Source organism: Carassius gibelio, chromosome B23 (genome assembly GCF_023724105.1).
Source record: "Carassius gibelio isolate Cgi1373 ecotype wild population from Czech Republic chromosome B23, carGib1.2-hapl.c, whole genome shotgun sequence".
In the NCBI taxonomy this organism is placed as follows: Eukaryota; Metazoa; Chordata; class Actinopteri; order Cypriniformes; family Cyprinidae; genus Carassius; species Carassius gibelio.
In genome coordinates this window covers 16,676,839-16,698,647 of record NC_068418.1, presented here as the reverse complement: position 1 = coordinate 16,698,647, position 21,809 = coordinate 16,676,839, and the positions used below count along the sequence as shown (strand labels likewise).

Here is a 21,809-nt window from a genome sequence, read left to right as displayed (position 1 = left end):
TTTGGCATTCCAGTAAACAAAATGAGAACTCAGCAGGACTCTAACATGTCTAATCGATCATGGCAGTAGCTTTCCAAACACACATTCACACACACTTCTTGATAAACACTATTGTTTGGGACTGTTAGCTGTTGGACGTAAAAATAGACTGAGTCATTCATCTTGTTTCTGTTCTTGTATTTGGCTGTTTCCTTCTTTTGGCCGAGTACAACGGAAAATCTGTTCTATTATCAATAATCAAGTCACTACAACATGCTTTTCTGAGCTGCATAGTAAATAAAACTTTGTCTAGCTTGTTATATTTAAAAATATAGGCATGTATGCAAAAGAGGAGGTGCTTTGGGTAATGCCTCTAAAGATCACAAAATTCTTAAAGGAATAGTTCACACAAAAACGAGAACATTTTGAATTTTTTTCTCACCCTCAGACCATCCAAGATGAGTTGTTTCTTCATAGAAAGAGATTTTAAGAAATTTAGCATTAACATATTAATGATGGATTCGTTTTTATCAGCTGTTTGGATTCTGACGGCACCCATTCACTGCAGAGGATCCATTGCAAGTGACGTAAAGCTACATTTTTAAAAATCTGTTTCACTGAAACAGAAATCCATCTTGGATGGCCTGAGGGTGAGAAATTTTTGACAAATTTTCATTTTGTGGTGAAATATTCCTTCAAGATAAATCCAAAATAGTTTAGCTCTTGTACTGCAGAAAACCTCTCACCCTAGAAAACAAACTGTGTATATAAACATTCTGTATAAACACTATTAATTAAGAGGAAGGACGTAACAACACAACGTCAAAATACAAAAATCTCTTTGTATACATCTATAAATCACAAAATAGGACATGGTGAGTGGAAACAGTGAGAAATGATCTTTCTGAAGAGGTGAAAACCTCATTGTAGACGGCACATGAGAGGCAGATGTGGAGCGACTGTCCTCAGTAAAGTCTTTCAGTTTTGCATCCAAGGGTCTCTGCTTTGTGGGTTTTAACATGTCCATGTCTCATCCATGAGCAAGCCGGGAGCTTTGTAGCAGTCACATATTGTCTCATGAGGATATATGGTGCTGGATGATAGTCCAAAGAGGAGCTCTGCAGTCTCACGTGGTCTGCCAGATATAGTCTGGCTTTAAAACAAGGCTATACCCCCAGCAACATGCCCATGAAATCTGAACCATTCTGTATTGTGATCGATGCTCCAGCTGCATTGTCCACGAATATGGAGGTGTACTGCCCGGCCTGTGAGAAAGAAGATATCACATTATTCAAAATCGATGTCAGTCTGCAACATATTTTATTTAATTGGATGTATTTAAAGAGATCATGAACTGCCTTTTATTATTAGGTTTTTGCACTGTTAGGGGTCCACGATTCCGCATATAACGTTATCAAGATTTTTACATCATAATTTAGAAGTACTAGGCTATTTTCTGTCCTGTTTTGACCCCCTCATCAGAACGCTCTGTTTGAATAGTCGTGGCGGACTGTAGACTTGGAAGTAAATGCACACTGTTATGATTGGCTAATAGTTGTGAATGTTTGACAGCCTAAATTCTTCACACAGCTTTTATTTAGGTTAAAAACGGATAAATACTCAGTACATATTTAACAATCTGTAAGAAGATAAAGCAATAGTGAAAACAGTTACTCATACTTTGTTAGTCTTTTAGTTTCAGACATTCTGGAAATCAAATTATACCTTGTTTGCAAAACAAATCCCCGGTAAAATTAAGTGAACAGGACCAAGTTCTTCCTGACGTGTTTTTGTGTAGACCTGCATTTGCATCTCTTGTCATTTAACTACAATAGTGAATGAATTGGTGGGCGGGGCTAAACAGGCAGTGATGTGGAAGCAGGCATTGATCTACTTCTGCGGAGGCGGTGTTTTTCCACATTATTGCATCATAGACTTGTACATTCCTACAGAACCTGTAGCTTTGGTAGACTGGCTTTAATATATGCTGTTTTTAGACTAACGAGAGAGTTTTAAATTCTGAAACATACAGGATGTTTTTGTTCAATGACCACTTATATGTCAAAAGATGAAGGGAATTTTGATTTCTCAGTTCATGACCCCTTTAAGAAACAGGTTATTCAGTGAGATGTTTTGGATAATGAAAACTGTGTTTCATTATAGAATTGATACAGATGAAATGTAGCGTTTACAAAAATAGCTATTTAGATGTTGGTTAACATTATCCGCTATGAAGTTCACTTTTTAATATAATAAAAACATGCACTTATTAATCACTTACAATAAAAGCAGAAACATACATTAACAAACTTATGTCATTTTCCAGCATTCAAATCAGCAATTCATTCGAATTCATTTTAAGTTATGATTTTAACTAGCTTTTTTGTTTTTTGTTTTGACATTAACAGCAGCAGAAACAACAGTTTTATAATAAGTATACAACTACATAAAAGTAAAACTGCATTCAACTGAATGGAGTGTGTTTAACTAATTCTTACCTGAAGTTCCAGCAGTCCATGGACAGATACTGTAAATATCTTGCTGTTACTCTCAAGGCCAACAATCATTTCCAATGATCTATTACAGTACAGAAAATATTTTGAGTTAACAAATTATTGATCTGTACACTTCACGTTCAAGTCAATACAAAATCAACACAGTCAGTAGAGATTAGATTCTTGGTGATATGTTATGGTCGATAGAAGTTATGTGACAGTTCCCTATCCAAGATATGGAAGCAAAGCATTGGTTAGACAATTTAATTTAATTTAATTTAATTTAATTTAATTTAATTTAATTTAATTTAATTTAATTTAATTTAATTTAATTTAATTTAATTTAATTTAAAATTATTTTTTATTTTATTTCAGCAAAATATAAAGTAGTATAATTCAAAAATAATTCCATTATAATTAATTTTTACTTAGTGAAATCATGGCGCATTGTTAAGGTTTTTCAAAGAAAGATCACTTTGTTTTGTTATACATGAAAGTATATTCCTTAAAATGAATAATTTTCCTATAAAGGTCTCTATTAGCAATTTCCAGCAATACATTTTAGGAATTACCCTTTAGTACTGTTGCTAAGACCAACAGGGACCCCACGAGTCAAAGGTGGCGGTAAAGGTTACTAAGGTGACAAGGACCAGACTGAAGGTGAGAGGACATTTTTTAAAGGCCTGCTCCACTTTAACACAGGAAATGCCATGCTGGTTCCACACAAACTAGAACAGACAACATGCTTTACAGCCCATGCGTTACTCACTAAGAGCAAAAGAGCGTTAACAACCAGCAAACACTGGGAGAGACTTCCAGGCTGATCTGCCACCCCCATTCTCCCTTCCCCACCTCATGTACCCCTAGTAGTTTTTTTCTCTCTCTCTCTTTTCTTTTAAGTAAATTCGTTTTTGTTTGATTTGTGAAAGAGGATTTTTATGACATGCACTCACACGCTTAAGCCACTGAAATAAAAACCACATGCTCTGAATGTAAAAAGGAGCTCAAGAAAAATAAAAATTTTCATCATAAGCGATGTATTCCTTAGAGTCTGAATCATGAATTTATATTGATGTGGATGTGGTCTGTGGACAACGGGTCCAAAATCGAAATGTTAATAAATAGACTACTTGTGGGTAAATTATACATAATGTAATCATAATAACCTTTCTAACAAAATTGCTGGTGTCAGATTTTCTCCTGGATGGTTCTGCTAACAGAACTGACACTAAGTCTGACAGAAAGACCTGAAATCAAAGAAAATCACAAGAAACTCTGTGTAGCCAGTTGGAAGCACACTCAAATTCTAGCACTTTAATTATATAGTTTCAATGGTTCATTCATGAATCAAACATCACTACTTTTCTCAAGAGGGTTTCTCAAGAGGGTCTGCTTATCACACAAATCTATTGTATGACTTTATAGGACTTTTCCGGAGCCCTGAAATGGACGTTGAAGGAAAAAATATGAGATGGGAAAAATGTATTTGAAAGCTTTTGCGTTTGCTCGCAAGATGTTTGCGATCCCTGAGAAATGTTGTGTTCATTCACAAAACTTTTGCGTTCTCTTACGAAACTTTTTGCAGTTTTGCAGTACCCAGAGAATCTTTGCATTTGAAATATCTGAATAAATATTGAAAAATCATTCTTCAACCTAACTCATATACTTTTTGTGAGTGAACACAGTTTCTGGGGAACGTAAAAGCATTACATTTATCCCATCCCCCCATCTCATTTTATTTTCCATCACAATTTCCCCTTATGGGCTCCATAGACTTGTAAAAAAGCTGAACGAACCCTGTTTATGATACTTTTATGATAGTTTTGTGTCTATTTAAAGAGATTTAAATAGTAGCTGGTAGCCATTGACTTCCATAGTATGGAACAAAAATACTATGGAAGTCAGTGGGGACCAGAAACTGCTTGGTTACCCAAATACTTCAAAATATCTTCTTCTGTGTTCAACAGAAGACAGAAACTCATATACAGTAGGCTTTCAACAACATAAGGGTGAGTAAATGATGACAAGAATTTCATTTTGGGCGAACTATCCCTGTAAGCTTGTTTGCAATAGCATAAAAGTTAGTATATTAAACACAAAAATTCAAGTTTTTAAAGAACTTCACACAGTTTTGGAATGACATGAGGCTCAATGAATTATGACAGAATGTTTATTTTTGGGTGAACTATCCCTTTAATGTGAGATAAAGCAAACTTACGTGTATCTGTGGCAGAGTGATTCAATGCAGATCAAAACTCGGACATTATCTCTGGCTCTCAGCTGGTTCTTACTTTTCTTCACCTCAGTGTGGTCTGCGAGAAAGTACACAAAGAACAAAAAATGATATTTCCTAAGAATACTTTTCAGACATGCACTACAAACTGTTGTATGAAGAGTAAAGGCTGTTGAGATGTTGTTTGACAGAGCTTTGTATGCGGAGCACACGATGCCACAGCCATTCATGTTTGACCTCCAGCCGCGTCTAAATATTGGTCTGTTCTATAAGTCTGCAGTGGATTTGTGAATTTGTTTGGGGATGTTGATTTTCTGCCACAGTCTACTGCAAAGGGCCAATTCCTTTTCCCGGAGCTGCATGGCGGCGCCACAGCTTAGAAGAGTTTTGCATTCAGAGTCCCTGGGGCTTATTTCAGTGTAACTCCACATAAGCATTGCCTCTGAAAGGATGGATGAAGGATTACTGGACCCTCTCTTTAGAGAGCATCAACCAACAAAAACAACAAAAAAAGTATGTTTGTGCGCTTTCAGGCACGGCACAAATTTTGTAGCTTTTTAAACATGCAAGATTGTGCAAGACACCCTCAATCTCAGCAAACAAATGCAGCACGGTTGGAATGTAAGTTACAGGGGAATGCAATCCATCTGTTGAGAAAGTGCCAAGTCTGAAACACATCCATTACATGATGGCATCTCCTGATAGAGTTGACATTGAAATATTAATTTGTACTCCATGTATTTGTATTTAATACAGAGAAAGTGAATTTTCAATTAATCTCTCTACTGTATTTGGCAAACAATTTTATCCAAAGCATGTCTACATATCCATCACATTCAACGGTTTGCGGTCAGTAAGTATTTTTGTAATTAATATTCTATTCCGTAAGGATGCATTAAATTGATCCGAAGTGACAGTAAAGACATTTTTAATGATACAAATATTTTATATGTTTTCCAAGTAAACTATTCTTTTGAACTTTCTAATTATCAAAGAATCCTGAAATAAAATCTAACACTGTTTCCACAAAACTTTTTAGCAGCATAACAGTTTTCAGTACTGATAATAATAAGAATTTTTAAAGACCAAATCAGCATATTAGAATGATTTCTGAAAGATCATGTGATACAGAAGTGTGGAGTAATTATATGGTAATGATATGATTACTAACGTTGAAAATTCAGCTTTGCTGTGACAGGAATCAATTTTATTTAAAATATACTGAAATATTTTAGATTGTAATAATATTTTTTTTACAATATTACTGTTTCTAATGAAATAATAAAATAACACACACACACACACACATATATATATATATAATTACATATATATTAATAGTCTGTTGACTTCAAACTGTGTACCATCCATATATAATTTTATAAAAATCACTGTAAATTGTGTAAATTTTTGCAGTTCATTCATGCATTCTATTGTTTGAACATGGGTTTGATTACGCCAATCATTATCATAAATCCAAACCTCAAATCTAAGATTGAAAAAGTGTAAGAAAACAACATTTTGTTTGTTCAGAAAGTATGTTACTGGTGAGGTGAACCCTTCAGCCTTTCCTTACCAATATGAACGTTGGCAGAGAACTGATAAATTCCAGTGACCGGAGCTGTAAATCGGCCAGTGGACTGATCCATCCCCATCCCTCTGAGGAAGGCACCTTTGGCAGGAGGCTGAAGGTATGAAACAGTTGAGAATTATAGATGGCCTTACAATGCTCACACCAATCTCTATCTGAAAATCCTACTTTGTAAATTGCTGAGCATTCCGAGCATCTCTAGAATAGGTTTTTCAGCAGAATTCTCGCTCTCCACACTCTAATAAACACACATGCAAATCAAGCATTCTGCATACAGCGTTTGAAAATATACCAGTTTTAGGGCTCAGTTTGGGAGCACATAACCATTAAATGGTTAGAAGTATGTACACATCTGCCAAGAATCCTCCGATTCTGTTTTTGATCATAACTGCACACTGCAGCCATGCCAGACCACATTATTCTGCATTACGCCTCCAGAACCCACCAAGAGTTCCAGACTCAGACGCTTTTATAACGAGTCCTCCGATTAGTGTGCTAAACACTGTTCGGCTCTGCCATTTTTGTGCTGTCAGCTTCGAACACATACAATGAATGCCTTTCATATACATGTCAGATCCCAACAGATATGCCAGAAGGCCGTGATTTTATTTGACATCTATTTCTACATTGGATGAACAGAGCTTTGCATTGACATTTACAACCGTTATTTCATCCATCTGACAGATTTGAAAGACTATATGATCATAATTTCTCTAATACGGAAAGTAAGAATCATACATCCTCAGTGATCAGCAGAATTAAATTGCTCAAAGGAGCTTAGATTAAATCTCGTCCGCATTAATCAATCACAGTTTTTTTCCGTGACTAAAAGACACTGCTAAAACATGGATTTTCGGTGTGTGTCCTTGGATGATCAGAATGCCACAGGGTAAAGCTCTTCCTTGAAAACAGCGCACTGTTTCAAATGGTGTCTATTTTTATACACACCACTCACTCGTCCAAAACCTCAGACAGAGTACCTTTTGTACACCACCAAGACAGCAATGTAGCACATTTGAAAAAGGATATATTTTTTAGGAGGCGGGTGGATTAGACCCTTTTTGATTGGCTGAGTAAACATTCAGCCAATCCAATGTCTTGTCACTTATGTTCATGTCAAGAGTCAATCAGGAGCTTACAATCACAGGTGGCCTTAATACAGCTGTGTCTTTTAACGTTGATTGAGGTGGAGTTACAGTCTCTGTCTGACTGGGCGATTGATTTTGTAATTATGATTGGTGATGGAACACACACACACTGGTTGGAAGCGTTTCGAAACGGTGTTTGATATTGTGTAAAACTGTCACCATGAAGAAGCCAAATGGAACCAAGACAAAATAAACCAATCTGAAATGATTTGCAACAGCCTGGAATTTTTTTACATTCTGGCAAGAGCCAATCCCACGGCCGCAACGAGACGATCACATGTTCACTTTGGAAGCTGTATCATTTACTGTAAATGTTTCTAAAGAGCTGGAATGCTCATTTGTATAAGCATTAATGTGGATTTGCTATATTCAGTTTAATATGCAGTGCTTCCTTCTTTGCAGCACAAGTATAAAGCACATTCAAAATGCTCTTTTTTGTTAATTTAATGGTATAAGTCTAGATATAGGCCTGACTGTGACTGATTGCATTATTTGACCATAATCTATGAACACAATAACTTTGAAAAACAATAGCTTAACAATAACAGAAGACATCAGTGTAAAATGGATGATTAAAGACTGCTGAAAATTACTGGTCAAGTACGGAATAATTGACGATGGGCCATTGAATTATTATAAAATACAGCACTGTTTTCAGATTCCCAAAATAATTAATTACTGAGCTTTAATGAATAGTTCAAAACACCAAGTTGAATCAGTTAAGTTGAGTCACTTCTTTTTGTATCAAACAATTTACTATGACATTTAAATCAGTGTTCGTATAACAATGTGTAATTAAAGATACATTTATCAGAAGTATTATGCAGTAGTAGGTTTTTTTGTTTTGGTTTGGTTTTGTGTAATATAATGTTAGGATATATTAGATCCATTATGATGGATTGATAGATAGATATTCCATTATGTTATAAGACAGATATATTTACAGTCTGCACTTACTGTCTGAAAGTTCTGCAGTTCAGCCAGAGTCTTTTTGTCCACAACGACAGGGCCTTTGAGTTTGCAGTGGAAGGCTTCCTCGATTCTCCGGTAGGAGGTCATACTCTCTAGGGTAATCAGAGCCGTGGGCAGGCTGGGTTCGTTGGGCCTATCCACTGCTGCTCGTCTCTCTGTGGCCTCTGTTCAAGCAGATCACAGTATTAAATACACCTCATCACTGTATCTCTCAAAATGTCCAGCTCATCTTCATGATGGCCACTTGATGGTGATTCTCATGTGTTGTGGGTCCTCACCTTTGATCATTTCTTTGAACTCTCGCAGCAGGACCTCTTGAGTGACCTCTGCCCCAGGGGATCCTGGGGGTCCTTGAGGCCCTGGAGGTCCAGGAGGGCCTGGGGGACCAGGCTAATAGGCAAAGAAATATAATTGTTATAGAATTTCAAATCAGTTTAATCAAGACTCAAATTTCTTTTAATGCTCAAGAACATCTCACTTTATGTAATGACGTGTTACAACTTGAAATGTTTTAAGGAATGTGTTATGCAATATATTACAAATTCTTTCTTAGACACTCAACTTTTTTGAAGTGCAATACATATGTAATGGTGCTTGTTAGTTTGTATATTGCACCTGAAGTATTATATGTGTTTCTAGCTACCTGTTTCATTAATTAGCCATCACAAAATGACTTGCACAGTAGGTAATGGTGGTAAGCAAGTGTAGGCTTAATGTACTAAAATAAAATAAAAACATTGCCAAAAAATGTCACTGTAGGTGCTTGGTAAAATAACAATATGTTTAGGAAAAATGTTGACAAACCATGACTGGGGAAAAAAAACTTAAAGAAATTATTATAAAAAATTATAATTAGCTGAAAATGGACTCACCCTCAGGCCATCCAAGAGGAAAGACAGCTTTCATCAAAAACAGATTTGAAGAAATGTAACATTATATCACTTGCTCACCAAATGATGCTCCTATGTAGTGAATGGGTGCCGTCAGAATGAGAGTTCAAACAGCTGATAAAAACATCACAATAAACCACATATAATCCACTCCACTGAAGAGAAAAGCTGTGTTTGTGATCAACAAATTGATCTTTAACAGTTTTTTCTGACTAAAATTGGAGTCCTCTATCCATAATATTGCTTTCTCTAGTGAAAAAGTAATCTCGTCTGAATCAGGAGAGTAATACACAACGATCAAGCACTGTTCACAAGCAAAAACAGTCCAAAACAGTTATATGTCTACTGTAAAAGGACAACAGGAGAAGGACTTCATGACTGGAGGAAGCATTATTTTGGACTGTGAACTTTTGAACTTTGAAACTGTGTCAGAAGTGATGGTGTTATGTAAAAGAAATTGCCTTGATGGATTTGTTTCTTACAAACACCGTTTTCACTTCACAAGACATTGATTGATGGACTACAGTCATGTGGATTACTTATGGATAATTGTGATGTTTTTATTGGCAGTTTGGCCTCTCATCCTGGCAGCACCTATTAACTGCAAAGGAATTATTGGTGAGCAAGTGATATCCTGTGATACATTTCTCCAAATCTATTTTGATGAAGAAACAAACTCATTTACATCTTGGATGGTCTGAGGGTGAGTAAATTCTCAGTAAATTTTCATTTTTGGGTGAACTACTCCTTTAACTTGTTAAGACATTCTTAAGTTCTACATTTATTCTTGATTTATAAGAATTAATCTGTACATTCCGGGTGAATGAAAATTCCTCTCCTTGCCACAATTTCAGCTCTGTCTCATGTGCTACTGTTGATTATGTGTTTGACATTTGATAATATGTAATTGTAAAGATTTTCCACACCAGTGGTCGTTTTCGCTTTCGGCATTTTCCGGGAAAGTTGCCCACAGGTCTCTTCACAAAATCCATCCATGATCCAAGAGGGTCCACTCTCTGGTTCTCACTGACCTGCTGAATAAAAACATGCATGCATGTTGTTGTTTTTTCATATTTCTGTATAACTTGAAGTATGGATATGATGCACACATGACAGACTGTCATAATTTTAGGTTTGGTAAGTGTACATGTCAGAGCGGATGAATAAAAAAGGTAAGCTACTCCCATTTTTATATTTGAGTCACTTGGAGAAGTTCTAACTGTGTGATTTATCAGATATTTAATCCAGAGATCATTCTCCCACTGCCATTGAGTGCAGTGCATTTTAGCTATACTGTACGTAACGGAATCCAGTGAGTCATAATTTCTGCTTACAAATCCTCACAGGAAAATTATGTCTAAAGATGCTATTAAATGGTGCCAGACATCAAGGCAGGTTGCACCACAGTAGTAAAGGAATGGGTCTTTTGTGTGGCATGCAGCTCTACCTCATGCCAAACACAGTCAGTCCTTCTCACTAGTTCTCTCAGGTGCTATGTCAATTTTGCCCAGTAGGGTCTGTGAAAAATAAACAGCCTTTCTAAATTGATCTCTCTTAACAAGTTTCCATGAGCAAAATGTTATAGTTCACCTAAAAATGAGAGGCCCGAGACACTGCTTTATACTGTGGGTTCTTTTTGCAACTCTTTAAACACATACAGTGGCTTTCAGTGGAAACATTGCTGGCTTCTTCTATTCAATAAGCTCTCAGAGTCTGAAGTTCATTTCTGAGAGGTAGATTTCTAATTCAGAGAGAGGTTATCAAATATGCAATCTGTGATATAACTCATTCTATTTGGCAACGGTTTGAACCCTCTAAATCCCACAGTGGAATGACTTCAGCAATCATCAGCCAAACCAATGACATCTCTCCTTTTTTGGAAGATTCTACAATTTGAGCTACTTTCTAAATAGTAGCATTCAAGAGTTTTGTATAAAAATGGGTTAGGATGGCTGTCTAGTTGAAAGAACATCTGTACATCAAAACCCTACCTACAAAGTACAAATGATGTAAGATCATCAATAAGATCTAAGTTTCCTTTTTTTATTTTTTTTTGTAAATGTGAAAACCCACTCTACATTTTTTTACATGTAACTGAATAGCATTTTGACAGCACTCACAAATGTAACTAAATATTAAATAGTTATATAAATATGAAATATAAATGTTTATTTAAACATAATTATTACTTGGTCAACTAACCACCAACAATGCCAAAGAGCTGACAATGTTTTCGCTTAGATGAAACGCGAGGCTTTATAAATCCCAGTAACCACAAATATGAACTGAATCTCCTCGAGCCCTTCCCTAAACTTCAAGTGACTGCGGTCGAGATAGAAACAAAGATAGAGACAAGTTGTAGAGGTAAGCTGTCTGAAATGGAATTGGTTTAGGTTTGGCACCGAGACCTGGATCACTTATCTGTAAAACTAACATGCTGCATCTCTTCACAGAAAGACCTGCCTCATGTTAAGCTGCAACAAAGTAACCCCTTGTTTTTCTTATACATTCTGGAATGGGACAAGCTCATATTTTTGCTTGGGTGTCATTTTTTCCCTCTCCCTCTATTCTTGTGACAGGAGACAAAATAAACAACTTGACTAGCACACAATCCTCTCACATGCTGGATGTCTGAGTGTTATTGCTGTGAATTAGGGGCCTGGAGACAGCCAAAAGACAGACAGATTAGTACAGATACTGTTACAGCAGAAGGCAATCCCTCAGATCTTCCCCAAACACTGGGAGAAGACATGATTTGTTTCTTTTCCATTGTCTTTTATGGAATGCTTAATAAATAGAGACTGTATCATCAGAATGTCAAAGCAACGCAGAGCAAGCTAGTTGTGCCAAAAAAAAAAAGATTCACGGGATGTTAATATTACCCAAAAAAGAACAAACGCTCAGGTCATGAAGTCCTTCGAATACTGTTGATTCAACACGGTTCTATTAAGGATCAATATCAACTTTGGCGGCTCCATTGAGTTGTTTAATTTCCTGTGCCAAATAGAAGTATAAGCAACAGATGCTAGCACAGAAGCTGATTTAAAGCTTAAGGGGAATGTACTCTCTTTTGGCCTCGGCAAAATGAGTTACAACCAGTTTCCACAAGATGGACAAGTCAACACCTTCAATTCAAAATATACAAGGAACTTCCATTAACACTCCAAATGATCAGAGTCGGATCAGTTGGTGTACGGGGAGGATCCATAACTCTGTCAAGACAAGGATTAACTTGCCTGAAGTTGCTGCTTGGAAATGTCGTCGAAGTTTGTGGAGACAAATGTATATCCACGCAATCTCATTTCATCATGTTCCCTCGTGTTCTTTACTCAAGAAAGTATAAACCATTCTCTGACTGTCAGAAAGCAAGGATTCGGGTAGAGTTCTCAGAAATGTTTTTTAGATACAAAGGAACATTTTCACAGAGACTTTAGGCTGATATGGAATGTGCGGCGGTTTGCTCAGTGCGATAAACTTTCCAATATTTCAGAGCGACTGTGTACACAGTCGATTCGGTTGACGGCGGTAGCACGGCTTGTATGAAAAGCCCTATACGCTGAACTATTTCAGATCATGACAGATCATGGCGAGCTGTTATTATCTCAGCATACCACTGGGGTGGATTTTTCTCTGATGAGTTTGTTTTGGGGCTGTTAAAACAGCAGAGCTTTGTGGAGCAAAGCTGCCAAATGCTCCATTAGAGACGGAGTAAAAAAAAGAGTTTCGATGAGAGTCTGAAAGAAAGCTGAAAAAAAGAGACTTTATAATAGCTCCACTAAGCAAACACAAAGCTATTTTTACATAAATAGATGAACAAAATATAGAACCTGCAGCTAATTTATTTATTTATTTGTTTGTTTATTGTTCAAAAGATTCGCCCAAAAATGAAAATTGTGTTATTTACTTAACCTCATGTTGTTCCATACCTTCCTTTCAGCTGTGGAAAACAAAAAGAGACATTTTGAAGAATTGTCCACATCGTGAACAGCCAGTAACTTCTCAATGTCTAAAAAGTATCTGCTAACTCTTCTGCAAGTGCGAGCAGGAATCTGTAATTACAAAGTAAATTACTTATGTAGCATGTCAAACTTCTGTTTAATTGTAAATGGTTGTTTGCCAACTGCAATTACATTTTTTGGGGTTTACCAAAGCAAAGTGCCTGAGTAATTTAATTAAATGTAGTGCACCTATTAGTGTATTGTCAGAGTTTTTTCTGATGATTGCTGAAAAAGCATTGCAGTAATTCATTTCAATGATTCATTTAATCTTTATTTAAGGAATAACAGAATATCAAAATTCCAACATTTATTTTTAGTTTTGAACTGTGTTCAAATATTTAGCTTGATTAACAAAGCAACATTTCTCCACAATTCTTAGTGCTCACTGTGTATTCAGAGAAAAGAATAAAAAAAAAAACTTCTTATTTTCACAGAAAAACGTCAGAGACTATTTTTGTGGAAGCGTGCCACAGCAAACATAAACACGGCCATAAAAATCTGCCTTGAGGCCACAATCAACAATTATGCAGTCAGTGTCTGATTGTGAAAAACCTTGTAACCTCATCTAGGCTGTATATCCATTTCATTACACAGTCTGAAGGTACGAAATGACACAAAATGTTTTTACATGACATTAACTTAATGACAAGTATATAGTCCAGACTTTACAAACTGGGTCTGTTCTAACACAGCCATGAGGTTTAGTCACATTTTATGAAGAAATTGCTTCTGTTTGTTGATCTTTGTACCTCAGGTCCGAAATTTACCAGACATTACAGTAACACAGTGACATGTAGCTAAAAATACCCAACCATTATATCTATTTCTTACTAAATTTAAAATGTTGTAAATGTATTCAGCCCCAAATTATTTTCCAATACAAAATACTATCTGACAATTAAAAATACTTACAAAAACACATTCCTCAGGACTGTTGTCAACACTTCAAAGATGCAATAGCTGTTCCCGTAAAAATAACACTCGTTGACATTGAAAAATAAATAAAGCACGCAATTCAAACACATCAGAAATAGTTGCCAAAAAAACACTATACAGGTGCTTTACAGCGAGAAACAGTGACTGAGGGCTTTCCCAAAGTTATTGTTGTTTCTAGAAGGGCATAGCATGACTGTATGTGCATTCATCCATGCATGGCTTGATGATTTTACCCATCCCATGCCTTTGGGAAAGGATCCCCCTTTACCATATCAACAAATAGACAGATTTGCGTGCATCCTCCATGTCACACACCTATTATTTCCCAGTTCACCCTCCATTTCTCGTATATAACCCGGCTCATAAAAGACACGGCTGTAAATATGGCTGTAAAAGAATATTAATTTTCCTTAGTATCATGTACACGGTAAGTGTGAAAAAGAGTAAAAATGCTCCCAAACACAGCTTTATGGGTCCGTACACAGATTTATGGGTTTGATTATATGGACGCATTCACACCACACCTCAGATTCTTACCTGCAATTATGGTTTCTTTTGGTACCAAGTCATTACTGCTTTGGAAGTCAGAACATAGAGATACGAAAAGAGAAATTATTATTTGGCTGAATATCAAGCAGCAGAAAGCTTCAAAGGCCATCATTTAACAGGTAACAGACCCGGCACCACTGTATATTTCATTACCAAGGCCTCATTATTCTGTAATTCCTTCCCTGTAGACAAGGTCTGATACCTAACACACTCCAAATGGTCGACAGATAAGAGTTTTTCTTTCACATGTACGTTGAATATTTGTTTGCCAGTTACCATAAAGCTCTTTTCATCACATTCTTACGCGAGCGGTGAAACAGGCATTTAACCGCTTTGTTATTACTCAGGGGGGAAAGCTGGAAATGCCCCCATTATAGGCCCACAGGTCATTAAACAGTGACATCAAAGACGTCTGAATCCAATTTACTCTCTATCTTCACCCATACCAAGCACAACAACATGTATTGTGTGTGTCAGAATACACTCGTAACTTTACAAAACTAGGTAATGAGGCACTGTGTTGTTTTAATAACTCTCGCTGTTCCATGCCATCGTAGCAGGGTAAACATTGTTTAGATATTTATATGTATATCAAGTGTGCATTCCTGGCTAGTGAAGACATGTGAGGGGAGAGAAGAGCCACAAGACTTATTATGAGATTCACTGAGGAATTATCCGGCCCTCCTCTCGCCATAAATAAGTCAAAGAGCTGAAGAGAGTCTGATTGCAGCATCACACCTGCTTTGTGTGCAAATTATAACGTTGAGCTAGTTTGCACTGGTGCTCATTTCCCTTACTATCTGTGGTAGGTCAAATGGACAGATGAGAAATACTTCAGATAAAAGGCTCTGTTTTTGAGAACACAATGTCGTCATGGCTTCTTCAGGTAGAGCTACTGAAGCCGAAACAGAGACAACTTACTATTCACTGGTAATTCTGTTGTAGGGTTGTGTATTGTTTCCTGTTTGGATTTGATTTAGATTCAAATTCTTGTGATTAGAATCCACTGTTGAGTCTATATAATTTCATTCATATTAATTAGCCAGTATTTCTGTCATATGAAAAAACACTTCTCTGTTAATTTTGTAAATTAGACAGGGCACTGTTTTAGCATAACCATTAAATAAGTTGGCTCAAGAGAATTGAACTACACTGGTCACGCAGAATGTTTTGATTCACTCAAAAGAACTGGTCATTCAATTCATGAATCGATATACACTGGTTGCACAGCACTTTATGTTCTAGTCACTAAAGTCACTAAAATGAACCAGCTCATACTCGTGAGGCGAATTACACAGGTTGTGCTACATTTTGATTCGCTAAATAGAACTGGCTCATTAATGCGATTTGTTTGTGAATCAAATTACACTGGTTGCGCTGTATTTTTGCTTCAATGAACCTGCTTATAAGTTCCATTTGAAAGTGAATTGAATTACACTGGTTGCATTTTTGTTTTCTGATTTACTAGAAAGAAGCACAGAAGTGTTGTTTGTCCGTGAATCAGACTATACTGGCCGCGTTGATTTTGAACGAAGCCTTCATCACACCCTGCTAAATGAATAAAATGTAAATGAAAAATGCAGAATGCAGTGACATCTACAGTACAATAAGCACAGAGTAAAAGATCAATATTGGGATTTTAAGAATCGAAAAGGCTTATACTGGTAGCTGGACATCAAGTTGCATATAGATCATACAAAACCCACCTAAACCTGTAAAGATGATCTCCATCCCTATGTCCACCCCTCCGTCCTCAACCCGAGTGATGCTTTCTAGCAGTGACAAATCTGGTAAAACACTGGGTTTAAGAGTGATTATGTCATTACTCTCTGATTGTAAGGGACAAGATGAAAAGAACGTAAGCAAAGTGGGGGAGAGTGACTAATCCTTCTCGAGGTGTCCTCTTTCAAGACCCTTTCTGTGAGGCTTTGTGAGGGGCTTATGCGGCCTGCTGCCCCAGTTTTTTCAGGGGGCCGCACCGCCCCTATCGGATGTCCCAGACACAGCGGAGTCAGCCTGGCCTGTGAATGACAGAATCAATGGGCTGGGAAAGAGCTCTGCCAAGGGTCTTTAAATATCTCCCCAACTAACCTTCCCAGGAATTACATCATGGCAGCCTGCCTGTGCTGGGCCATGAAAGGAGGAAGAAGAAGTAGATGAGGAAGAGCAGGTAGAGAAAGACCCACCTGGGATACAATGAAGGTACAGCATCAAAAGTTTGACTCAAGGTCAAAAGGCTTATTTTTTTACGGTCTTTTCGCATCTGATCAACTGAATGGAAAAAAGTCTCACTGACCCATTTCAAACAGAAATCGATAGCAAATTTCATAGATAATTATAAAGAACATTGCAACCAACATTGAGATTAACACAAAAGCCAAAAATAGTCAGTTATTGTAATCTTGTAATTTTTAAAAGTGTATTTATATATATAAATACACACACACACACACACACACATACACACACACACATTTTTACAGTCCCTTTTTGAAAATTCCTTCAAATTCATGTCAAAATAAACACAGTATGGAAATGATATATGATACAACCAAACTGTCAAAATATCAGTGATGTGTAAAAACTCAATAAGACAACAACCTTTGTAAGCAAGACCACTGAAGCCGTTATAGTGAGAGTGGTTGGCACAGGGGTAGCTGAGAGTTACTTGAGAATGCCAACTCTATGGGTGGGCTGAGACAGGAGCTAATTTTCCAATGCAAACCCTGATATCTAAACAATACAGGAGCAATAAACAAATACAGAGTTGGAATAGTAATACGTTAACCTTGTTGGAGCCAGAAAATGTCAACGCAGTCATGCATCATAATTCCGCTACAGAAAACACGATATGATATTTTCCCAGGTTTATGTGCATAGAAATGAATGGTAATTCTGTATTTATTTATTTTATACACAAATGCAAATGCAAAAGAGTCCCTGTTTACCGTTCTCATCATCCGTAACCTACCGACACCACAAGCCTCAAATAACAAACAAGCCCTCTTTCATGTTCTGGTAGAGAACACCTACTGAGAGGACTAATCAATGCTCTGATCAGACCTTCTGAACGTGCATTCTTCACATATCTCACGCTTCAGTCATCCATTTCACACATTGGAGCCTGCAGACCGCTCTATTTATCATTCTGAATCTCATTCTGTTCTGGAGAATTAGACCTGTCTTATTCCCAAGAAACATACATGTTTGAGTCTGTGCCAAGCTAATCAGAAATGGTTGTAGCATCTCCATCATGGGCTTTGGATGAGCTCGGTCTAAGCTTGTTTAAATAGCCAAAGTTTGCAAAGCAGCCGGCGACTTCTGCTCAGGCGCATTTACAAAGTATGATGAGAGACAACTGTGGGTGCCAAATGCAGTCGGCTTTGCTTTCTGATGATGAGTGTGCTGACATATTTAACAGAGCATTTAAAACACATCATTCTGAGGTATTTTCTCTGCCTGGCTGTTACAGGGTGATTTGACACACTGTGAGGAATGATTGGTTGCTAAAATGCATTAGATTTACACATTTGGCAGATGTTTCTATTTAAATAACATAAAGGGCATTTAAGGGATATCATTTATTATTTTGCACATTGCCTACGAATAAATTAAATAATTTTTTTAATAAGAAATAGAATGATAAGAAACATTTCTTATTATTACATTTAAAACGGTTGTTCTGCTTTATTTTTTTTTTATTTTTGGGGGGGGGGAGGGGGGGATTCTAAAAATTTTTTTTTTTATTTGAAATAGAAATCTTCTGTAACACTATAAATGTCTTTACTGTCAAGTTTGATTAATTTAATACAAAAACATCTCACTGACCGCAAACTTTTGGTAGTGTAGAGTATATATCCAATGTGATGTATCATGTCTTCTATCATTTTTTCATTCAATTGTAGTTGACTGATTACTACAATATCAGAAGTTTCTTAGTAAACTGAAGAAGACACATTATAGAACAACTTTATATAAAATCAACCATTATCTCAAAAACAGACATATGACATACTAGCTTGTCCAATGGGGCGTACTTTGAAAAATACACTGCTGACATATTAGTAATTTAAGATACTAACTTGTACCCTTAAGGTAATAAATTCATTTTATGGGTATATAAGGTACAAATGTGCACTTTTAAGGATGCTACCTCAGTATCAAACATTTATATCAGTGATCTTATACAACACAATAATTTGACCTATGATGTGGAATCATAAGCATATTCATGTGCAGAGCTGGGAAATGAGCATAGCTTAAGAAAAGCAGTAAAAAACTATCATATGACATATATGATATATACCTTCGTACTGCCATCCAGCTCCTCGCTGTTGGAAAGAGTGGTGTTCAATGCTTCAGTGTACTGCGGCGCGAGCTCCTTCGGCCTCTTACGCATCTTTCTGGCCTCAGCCCACCCTAGAAGGATGCACTGGCTCCAGAGCACTGCCGTCACCACAGCTAGCAGCCAGAAACGCATCTTTAGCCCACCAGCCAGGAGACAGTATTAGGTTCAGAAAGCAGAAGATGTTCTTGGCTCGGAGAAACACAAAAGATCAGCGAGACGTCCCACACGCTTGACCTCACTGAAAGAAAAATACTGTAATAGGCAGGCAAAGTGATTAAGGGACTTGTCCGCTCCACCTGATACCTCCGCCTGCTCTTGATCTTCTCAACAGCCAACAGTGTGAAACAAGGGCTCCTTAGACAAAAAACAAAGCAAAGCTTACTCGACTATGAAATGTGTCAAGTGTGGAGTGGTCCTGGGAAATGACAGGTCATCGCTGAGCTGACAGCAAATAAACCCATTAGTGAGATTTTTCACGCTTCCTGCCCCACGGGGGGTAGCAGAAGGCATCTGAAGAAGGTCTCAATGTGGGATGGGGGGAGTGGATGGAATTTACTCAGAATCCCTCTCACTTTCTCTCTGCTTCTTTACCTCCGTCTTGCTCCTACTGGGATGTGGAGTCTTTGCGGTGATGCATCTGAACCAATTCTCTGGTAAGTATTGTTGAGCTCTTGCCCCATCAGTCTTCACATGTGGTTCCTTCTTAAAGCCGAGGTGGGGAAAAAATGTCCTGAGGGAATTAGAAGTTGGAAACACTCCAGTTTTTGTAGCCTTTGGCCTTTTCCTTCCTTTTTTTCCTTGCAGGGAAAAACCAGTCCCCCACGACCAACTTCAAAGCAGAGAAGCACTTGACGGGACGATCGCACCCAAATGCATCAGCCCAGTTCTACAGGGTGACAAAAACATATGCACGCTCACCTCAAAGTGCGCGATCTGTGTGGACTTTGTGGTAGGTCTTGCTCAAAGTTGTGTTTTCACCCTCTCCAGATCTCATGCTGTTGCTCCTGCACCCTCTCACTCTGCATACAGGAGGGCTCGCAGCAGAGTTTATCACAGCCCCCTCTCTGTCTCTCACTCTTTCTCTCTCTCTCTTTCTGATTCCCCTGTTTCTCCTTTCCTCATCAGTGAAACTGGCAACCTCAGTGGGCTCAGCCCTGTTTTATCTCACTAATGAAATACTTAAGTCTTGAGGGAGAGCTATTTGGCAGGCAGACTCTAGGGAATGCGTGTTCAAATGTGTAGGTGTAAGTCTGTGTGTGTGTGTGTGTGTGAGTGTGTGTGTGTAATGTCCTACATTGCAGTAGCCCTATACATGTGACATTTAGTCTCAGAGAATTCAAGCAACTGCTTTAAGTCACTAGAAAGACATGTTTGACCAGCTGACTAGATATAATCTGGGTCTTTAAGAGAAGAGCTGAATGTTTATATCAATCGATGTGGAGTCAGTCATCCATTTGCATGTGCACATACTAAGATGACTGTGTCAGAAACATATTCCATAGTACAAACAATACTTTCCTACTACATACAATAACTTGCAAAACATGGCATTAAAGTTAAGTATCATTTTAGTGATCCCAATATTCTTTTTTTAACAAAATATAAACAAAATATGTTCTTGTCTTTAATCAATTATTGTTCTTACTGTTACACATTAATGTAAAATGTATGATCCTATTAATCTAAGTGACAAATCAAATTATGTAGATTTGTGTAACTGTACAGCACTGTCTCCCAGCAGAGCGATATCTTAATGCCATGATGCTCTTCCTCCATCTGGTGGCTGGAAATAAAGCTGCAGAAATCTCTTTTAATCTCTCAACTTAATATGAAAATGTTATGTATATTAAATCAGTATTCAAATTGCACTTCATTTTGTATTTTATTATATTTTATTGTTGATTTACTGTTTTATAAAACAGTAAAACTACCATTTTGTGAACTATTAATATAATTTAACATAACTATTATCTATTTTAACATATTTTAAAATGTGATTTATTCCTGTGTTGGCAAAGCTAAATTTTCAACTCCAGTCTTCAATGTCACATGATCCTTCAGAAATCCTTCTAATATGCTGATTTGCTGCTAAAGAAACATTTCTTAATAGTATCAATACTGAAAACAATTTTTGGTGCTTAAATTTTTACGCAAACCACGATACGCTACTTAAACTTTACAAGTTTGGGGTAAGTACAATAGGACAAAATATTGTTTGTACTATGGAATGTTTCTTTAACACTCTCAGTATGTGTACATGCAGATGGAGGTATTTCACATACTACTGATTTCATATAAATGCTCAGATCTTCTCTAAAAGAACCAGATTAGTCAGCTGGTCAAACATCACATTTACATCACATCACTTAGAAGCAGTTTTTTACCAGTTGTCGGTCTAAAATTGACATAATATTTTACAATATAATTTTTTTGTTTAACTGTGTTTTAATCAAATGAATGCAGCCTTGGTGAGCATTCTAACTATTTTATCTATAGGTTAATTTTAACTATTCGTTCTTGTCCGGTTTAAAGAATATAAAAATGTAAAAGTATGTAAAAGTGTCCAAAAGTGCATAAGCTAATATGCAGTGGGGGCAAAGGTTGCACAGGCACAGATACATTGCTTCTCCATCACACCGAAAAACTGCAAAATAAGAGACTGATTAACCT

The 21,809-nt window shown here is 37.0% G+C and overlaps 1 protein-coding gene across 3 annotated transcripts; it reads right to left on the bottom strand.

Annotated features, from left to right (window-relative positions):
- Window positions 1-160: 160 nt before the first annotated feature.
- LOC128011099 (adipolin-like) lies at window positions 161-20,245 on the bottom strand. Of its 3 annotated transcripts, none has more exons than XM_052593184.1 (8): window positions 19,098-20,244; window positions 10,235-10,339; window positions 8,697-8,808; window positions 8,404-8,582; window positions 6,284-6,392; window positions 4,693-4,786; window positions 2,478-2,556; window positions 161-1,244 (listed from the first exon to the last, which is right to left on the bottom strand). In XM_052593184.1, exons 1-8 carry the CDS (start codon window positions 19,269-19,271, stop codon window positions 1,146-1,148), a joined length of 951 nt encoding a protein of 316 aa, XP_052449144.1. In that variant the 5' UTR covers window positions 19,272-20,244; the 3' UTR covers window positions 161-1,145. The 3 variants fall into 3 exon arrangements, with proteins under 3 accessions (XP_052449144.1, XP_052449143.1, XP_052449145.1); XM_052593183.1 differs by having other exon boundaries at window positions 10,235-10,342; window positions 19,098-20,240; XM_052593185.1 differs by lacking the exons at window positions 161-1,244; window positions 2,478-2,556; window positions 4,693-4,786 and adding an exon at window positions 4,879-5,149 and having other exon boundaries at window positions 10,235-10,342; window positions 19,098-20,245.
- Window positions 20,246-21,809: the final 1,564 nt, after the last annotated feature.

Bases quoted from the DNA above. Each gene is read 5' to 3' on its own strand.
- LOC128011099 (XM_052593183.1), bottom strand. From the start codon at position 19,271: ATGCGTTTCTGGCTGCTAGCTGTGGTGACGGCAGTGCTCTGGAGCCAG. The intron at 10,343-19,097 runs GTATATATCATA...GTTTTTATTCAG, and splicing joins AGCTGGATGGCAGTACGAAG to CAGGTCAGTGAGAACCAGAG. The intron at 1,245-2,477 runs GTAAGAATTAGT...TCTTTCTCACAG, and splicing joins ATGGACTGCTGGAACTTCAG to GCCGGGCAGTACACCTCCAT.